The sequence below is a fragment of the Lipotes vexillifer genome, unplaced genomic scaffold, assembly GCF_000442215.2.
Source record: "Lipotes vexillifer unplaced genomic scaffold, Lipotes_vexillifer_v1.1 scaffold1258, whole genome shotgun sequence".
In the NCBI taxonomy this organism is placed as follows: domain Eukaryota; kingdom Metazoa; phylum Chordata; class Mammalia; order Artiodactyla; family Lipotidae; genus Lipotes; species Lipotes vexillifer.
The window spans coordinates 495244-502965 of NW_006773444.1; the positions used below are offsets into that span (position 1 = coordinate 495244).

Sequence of the window (7722 nt, forward strand, 5' to 3'; positions counted from 1 at the left end):
TTTTTTTAATTTTTTTAAGGTGTTGGGGGTAGGAGTTTATTAATTAATTAATTCATTTTTGCTGTGTTGGGTCTTCGTTTCTGTGCGAGGGCTTTCTCTCTCTAGTTGTGGCAAGCGGGGGCCCCTCTTCATCGCGGTGCGCGGGCCTCTCACTATCGCGGCCTCTCTTGTTGTGGAGCACTGGCTCCAGACGCGCAGGCTCAGCGGCCATGCTCACGGGCCCAGCTGCTCCGCGGCATGTGGGATCTTCCCAGACTGGGATACGAACCCATGTTCCCTGCATTGGCAGGCGGACTCTCAACCACTGCGCCACCAGGGAAGCCCAAAACCCATTTTTAATCAAAGCAGCCCTTCTCTCTCCACGAGCGGCCCCGGCACCATCTTCCCCAGCTGCATATGCACAGCATCGTTTTTTAAACCCTATTTAACATAAACCTTTCTAGACCTGGACTGACATTCCAGCTTGTGGAGCCCTTTCTGCACATCAGTTCCTGTAAGCCATCCCTGAGTGCCCCCCACGTGCCAGGCCTGGAGGACCACAGCCTGTGGGTCCACCTGAGTCCGGGCAATGCGCCAGGTGGGCATTAAAAATCCCAGCGGATCCGACGCACGCTTAGCAACACACGAAGAAAGACTAAGGTCCTCTGGGTCCACCAAGGCACCGAGAGCCAAGGGACCCTCACCACAGAAGCCACCGGCACCACGGGGACTGTGGGATGAGGTTCGGGGAAGACGCTCCATCCCACGGCTCAGAAATCTTTGCTGGAACCGTCATCTGACAGCCAGTCTTTTCCAAATGAGTCACAAAGGACTTAAAAATGCCTCGGTGATTTCTCCCACCAATACTCACTTTCCTGATGCTAATTTAATTTTACTCCCCTCTAGAGGTAAGAAAGTTATCGCTCAGAAAGTAGTTAGGTGTCTGCATTTCTGGTAAATCAGTGATGCGATGTTATTAAACTGAATCACTAGATAAATGATACGTCATCACATAAATGATGGAATGGTGCTTGTCAAAGCTCTGGACCTGCAGATAAGACGCACTCGTCTGTTTGTGATAACCCAGGAAGACTGGTAGGCGCCTGCAGACACTATGCAAAATTGTCCGGCCACTGTTCCTAGACTCTCGTGGGCAAAGTGGGCGGTTTCTTCTGACACGCCATACACATCATTCCCACCATGCATGAACAGGTCTGTGCTCTTGCACTTTACTGGCAAAGCCCAGTGCAACCCAAGCTAAACGCGATCGACAGACTCTGGTTTAAAAATATTATCAAATGAACCAAATGTGGTTGTTTTAAAATTCATATAATAAAAGAAACAGGAAACCCAAGAAGCCTGTGTCTAAGAGAGAGATCCTCGGACCTCACACAAGGCCAGTGACCACCCACCCCTCCAGGGGGACCCACGCAGGAGGAGGCATCACTGGGTTTGGGGCCCCAGCGACTTCCGAGGAAGGTCAGACCCGCCAGGCTATGACTGATGGGCCCGCGGGGGTCGGACATGTGAGCAGGGGCAGGGTGGGTGCCACAGGTGACAGCCGGGGCCCACACGGTGGCAGAGGCAGGACCCCAGCTCCAGAGGTGGGGGGATGCAGAGTGCGGGAGGCCTGAGAAGGTCAAGGGCAAGGTGGGCAAAGGTCACCACAGTGTCCCCCATGCTGGGTTTAAGCTGGAGAACCAGGATGCTTGTACGAAACTCAGCTATTCCCACCTCCATGGCCCAGGCTCCCTTAATATAAGAACTCAGGCTCGTGGCTCAAACAGACGCTTACTTCGCATGGTTCTGGAGGCCCGGAGTCCAGGGTCAAAGTCCCACAGGGTCAGGTTCTGGAGAGGACCCTTGCTGGCTTGTCTGCAGCCGTGTTCTTGCTGTGTCCTCACGGGTGTGGAGCAGCTTTGGTCTCTTCTGAGGGCACTAATCCCACCACGGGGGCCCCACCCCACCACCTCATTTAAACCCACCCACCTCCCTAGGCCCGAACCTAAGGCCATCAAAGTGGGGTCAGGGCTTGAACAGAGGAATTCTCCGGGGACATAGGCGTGCAGCCCACAGGTCACCCAGACCATGCAGACTTGGTAGGCTCAGACGAACCCAGGATGCCTCTCCCATAGCATTTGGCAAGGACATGGCCACAGGGTGGACACAAAGCCAGGGCAGACTTGGCACGGCCTGCCCAGAGGCATCTGCACCCTCCGGATGCCTCATGTGGAGGACGTGGGAAGCCAGATGGCACCGTCACATCACATCACAGCAGCTGCACTCACACCTGCCCACACCTGCTCACACCTGCCGACTCCTGCTCACCCCTGCTCGTCCCTGCCCACACCTGCCCATGCCTGACCACACCTGCCCGTTGAGCAGCTATCAAGTGGTCACAGAGAAAGAAAGCCAGAACACAGTGGAGGAGGCCCTGACTCATCTGAGGGGGATTTAGACCACTTTGGGCAACAAGGGTTCTTCCTTTCGAGTGGCTGCTTCAATCTTTCACTCCTTCCACCGCCCTGACTAGTGAATACAGAGGCTTGCGATGCCCCCCTGTGCCCAGCTCCTTCCAAACAGCTTATGCTTTCCTCTTTCCCACTTGACCTGGTCCTTCCAGGGCACGAGGCGGCGCTAGGTGGGCCCACGTGTCCAGCACACTGTGTCCATGTTTATTCCCTGTCAGAGCTCCTGACTGACACTGATCCCACTGCTTCCTCTGACTTTGCAGGAAGGGAAGGAAGAGCAGGTTTCTCCTGCCCGCAGGTAAGTGGCAAAGGAGGGCCCCCCGCCCCCATCACGGGCACTGAGCCTGGGCGGGCAGCTTGAGGCTGCCAGGCATCGCCAATGGCAGCACCAACAAAACACGCATTCAGGAGCTCAGAACCCAGTGTGGTCAAGAGACATCCCTTTGAGCCAGTTAGCAAACAACGAAAACCACCAAGTTTCTACGCGTAGGGCTAAGTGTGGAACATCCTTCCTGGTCGCTGGTCCCAGAGGGCGGAGGAATCTTGGTGACAGAAATTTAGACACCAAATGCAACATTCTTGTGGGGGAACTAACTCTGATCCCAAGAAAAACAGCAGGCAAAATCCCTGGGTTTCCTGATTCTGCTTATAGAGCTGTACAGTCCACGGGGTGGAGGCTGGTTTTCTTGCCAGCCACTGCTGAGAGCCAGATAATATTTTCATGGTCTTATTTTAGGACGGGTAATGTTGTAAACAACCTCAGTGCCCAACCCACAGACAGCTTGTCTAGACCCTTATTTGAAGCAGAAGGTCACCAGGCAGGCAGACATCCCAGATGGACTTCAGGCATGTGATGAGGGCTGCAGCCCGGCAGGCGCTGGCCGCGGAAAGGGACCCTGACCTCACCTCTGAGTGCTGACACGGGGACGGCGCAGCCCGCTTGCGAGGCATGAGGTCAGAAGGCAGCAGCTCTCGGGAGCGGGCGAGCCTCGGGAGAAACGACTCCCTCATAAGAGTGCAGACCCCGCACGCTGCAGGGGACGGGTATGCAGAGAAAGAGGATGTGCTTGGGGACAAGGGTGGAGAAGTGCAGAGGAGAGTGGCTCCACCAGAAAAGGCAAAGAGGCTTCTGAAATACACTCACTGCAAAGAAAGAACATCAAGGGCCCAGGAAGACCTAGTTTAGTGGCTAAGATCAGAGGTGCCAGATCCTGGTGTTAGGTGCTGCCCAGCTCCACTGCCCACACCGGGACCCCAACCAGGTCCACCGCTCACAGCTAGGCCTCAGTTTCCCAAATGCAGACTAGATGTACCATTTGCACCTAACTCTCAGGTTTGTTTTGAGAAGTAAATGTTATTTATATAAATAAACATATAAACCACACAGAATGTTGTTTTCTTCATCTTTGTTGTTATTATTATTGTTGTTAGTGTTAGCGCTATACCCCACTGTGGAACATCACCGGGTCCCCCTCCCAAGCCTGCAGCCCACCCTGGGCCAGGCCCTGCCAGCCACGAGGGACAGAACTGCCAGCCCACCCTTCTGACAAGGTGATGACTGGCGATTTGACCATGGATGACTTACTGAAGCTCTGCCTGTCTCCTCCGCTGGGGACAACGTGTGTATCACAGGCACCTCACAGTCTTAGTTTAAGTCAGAAACTGCTGGTTTAAAAGTTGGCTGTCACCTTCTGGGTCAAGTCAAAATCCTTCTGCCCTGAGCACATCCTATTCAAAGTCAGGAATGTTACAAACTGTTCAATTACCCTCTAGTCCGGGTGCCCGGGAACGTCCAGTTTTAATGCCTCATTCATCCAGACGAAGATGATGGTGGTGACATTTTTTTCAGAGAACCTAAAATTCACCTTTCAGCATCAAATGATCAGTACTATTATTCTTTTACCATTTTTATAAGACTCTTTCTATGACATCTAAAACATCCTAAATGTTGTTCCTAAATCCTTCCTAAGTGGCATTTTGGCCAGTAAAGTCAAAAGCCTCGTCAGGCAACAAGCCTGGTAGCAACAGGAGAAGAGCAAAGAGAAAAGATCCCAGTTTCCCTCTCTTCGTCCCAGAGCCACGAGCCAGCTCGACGGTCCTAACTCCACACGCGAGCAGCCTGGCGTTCCAACCAGGGGTGGCTCACCTGCTTCGCAGCAGCTGGGCCGGGAGGTACGGAGCCCGGCGTGAGCGCAGGGGGGCTCCCGGGGCCGCAGAGCTCGGGGAAGGGGTTGGGGATGGCCGGCAGAGACGACGTCCTCAACTGCTGGTCCCCCTGGTGCAGGCGCCTGCAGGAGAGACAACGCCCGTCAGAAGCTGCCGTCCGCTCAGGACCCAGGGGTCCCACGACTGGGAATCTGCCTGGAACCCCGAGGGAGGGACTTGGACGAATGTTTGGACACCTGTGTCCACACCACACTGCTCACAACCGTCAAAAGGTGGGAGCAACCACTGGCCCACTGTCCCAGGAACGATGACACCATGTGGTGTAAACGTGCAGCGGGGCATCACTCAGCCTGCGCAGGGCAGGGGACTCTGACACGAGCTACAACACGGATGAACCGTGAGGACGGCACTGCAGCGAGGCACCTGGAGCAGTCACATCCAGAGACAGAAACAGAGTGGAGGGCCAGGGGTCGGGGACAGGGGGCCACTGTCCAGTGCGGGCAGGGTTTCAGATGTGCAAGATGTACAAGTCCTGCAGATATAAGACACAGAGGAAAGAGAGGAGGGCACTTCCTGTAACCGCTGGGCCACGTGCCCAGGAGCTTACTTGGACTGTTAACAGACCCCACTCCTCCGTAATAGCCTCCTGGTGACAGAAAACCCAGGGGACACATGAGTCCTTTGTCACACAGAGCGAGAGGGGAGGAGGTGCAGCCATGCTCACCTTCAGGACCTCCCGGCCCCAAAGTACTGCTAAGCAGTGACTCACCGGAGAATGTTTTACTTTCTTTTGAATTACCGCACAAGAGGCTGACTTTCTGATATCCTAGCTTCACATAAGTTCACAAAGCTTCTCTCTTTAGGAGGCAGTCTTGAACATTTTAAAAGTCCTGTTTTTTAGGGCAGTGAAATGACTCCATACCATACTATGAGGCTGGATCCACGTCATCACACGCTTGTCCAGACCACAGAATACACACCATCACGAGCCAGCCCCAGTGTGAAGCAGGGGCTCTGGGTGTTAATGATGGTGCTAAGGGTCATCGGTTACAACAAGGGTGCCGCCCCGCTGGGGATGCTGAGGGAGGGGGCTGAGTGTATGCTGAGGGGAATGGGAAGCACGTGGGAAACCTCTGCAGCTGCCTCTCCATTTTGCTATGAACCCAAAACGGCTCTTAAAAATAAAATCTTTAAAAAAAAAAAAAAGGGTGCCAATTGAAGGAGGCCAGACACAGAAGGTCACATATCATATGATTCCATTTGTCAGAGATATCCAGACCAGATCAATTCACAGCACAGAACACAAATGGATGGCTGCCAAGGGCTGTGGGGAGGGGAAAGCAGGGGGGCCCTGCTCAGTGGGTGGGAGGTTCCTCTGGCCGGAGACGGGGATGCTCGGGAACTAGACAGGGTGAGGGGGGCGCCGCACAGCCCTAGGAGTGTCCTAACCGCCACCCAACACACGCTATGAAGTGATTCAGTCTACGCTTGTGCAAATTTCATTTCAATACATTTTTTTAAATACTGAAAAACAAAGTGTTTTTAGCGGTTCACAAGTATCACCCAAAGCCAAACCAAGGTATATCAGACAAAGCCGAAGAGTCCCATGGGAGAGGCCCGTGGCCAAAGGGTACTTCCCTCCACAAGAGACACGGGAGGCGGGGGCGGGGACCAGGAGGGTGGGACCACACTCCTCCACCTGTCCAGGTGTGGGCACGCCCCCTTCACCTGTCACCCCTCTACTGCTCCAGTTTCTGCTCTGTACCTGCTCTCTTCAGACGTGTGACAATCTCTGGGAAGTCCTCGGCAGGGCAGACCTGCTCCTTGGGCCCCTCACCTGGGTCTGCATCTGGGGTCCCCACTCACCAGGTATGGGCCAAGTCACCTCCCCCAGTGCCTGTTTCCTTACCTGGGAACTGAGGGTCACCAAGCCAGCACCTAGTAAGGCTGCAGTGACCGTTCCATCAGCTACTATATGAGGACCCAACAGACTTATACACAGGAGGTGCTCAGCAAACACAGGAAATCCTCAGCAGACCCATTTACAAAATGAGTCTTTGGGGATCCTATATTATTGATTGTCCCATTTTTTAAAATGCACCTGAAGATAAGAAACGATATGACATGAGAGAATGTCACTGAGAAGAGGCTGGACCCGGGACCGGTGTCCGCTCTCTGGAGGGAGCGAGCCTCCTGTCCTCTGCCCATCAAACCCTGGGATTCAGTACCCGCAGGCCCTGGGCAGAGGGACAAGTACGGCCAGGACTCCAGACTCAAGGGCCCTGGACAACTAACTGGCAGGGAACCAGGCCTTCCTGCACCCCCGTTCTCTGCCTGGTCCAGCCTCATGCACCGTCACTGCGGCTTCCACTCCATCCTCCCGGGTTCTCCCCGAGGCCACCACGGATGGGTGGCCAACACACTCCAGACCCAGAGAAGCTTGCAGGAGAAGAGAATGTCTCCCCCGCAGACTGAACTCACCAGGAGCTCAGAACACAGGCATGACGGTCTAGGGAGCAAAGTGGTACACACACTGGAGGATGGTTGTGACAAAGGGCAGGATGCCGAGAAGCAGTGACCCCAGGCCACCCCGGCCGCTGCACCCCACCTGCAGACACTTGGTCCCCACCACCCGAGACAGAGCTGGCAAGAGGGTCATCTGGCTGCAGAAAACATAGATGTCGGGCTGGAAAGAAGGCTCACAGAAGTTTCCAGAAGCACAGTGAACACTCCATCCCCACAAGGAAAGGAGATTCCCAAGAAGACGCTCCAGCCCGACAGACATCCCAGCCACAGTACACCGCACACCCTCCCCCGAGAAAGCCCAGGGAGGCAGCAGGTGTCAGTCAACCCCTCAACCTCCCTCACCTGAAAACCTGCCAGAGTCAATGTGGGCCTGGGGTGGGGACCGCAGAGAGCTCGTCTGCTGGATTTCACAAAGGCCTCCACCCAGAAGGTCTCCCATTGCCCCCATTCACAACCACTGCCCCGACTTCCCCCACTCCCAGGCAGAGACAGAGCCGAGGTGCCCCCAACACTCTGTCCCCCACTCCCCAAATCCACGAGCTGACAAATCTCATCCACCGCCCCCCCCCCCCCCCTCCCC

General features: G+C 54.9%; 1 protein-coding gene across 4 annotated transcripts in view; it reads right to left on the minus strand.

The window, feature by feature from the left end:
* The window catches only part of GRB10 (growth factor receptor bound protein 10), a 167374-nt gene that overhangs the window by 72121 nt on the left and 87531 nt on the right, over window positions 1–7722 (minus strand). For all 4 annotated transcript variants that reach the window (XM_007448337.1, XM_007448336.1, XM_007448339.1 and 1 more), the window contains one exon: window positions 4597–4738. In XM_007448337.1, coding sequence (XP_007448399.1) covers window positions 4597–4738 — 142 coding nt within the window. The remainder of the gene's footprint in view (window positions 1–4596; window positions 4739–7722) is intronic.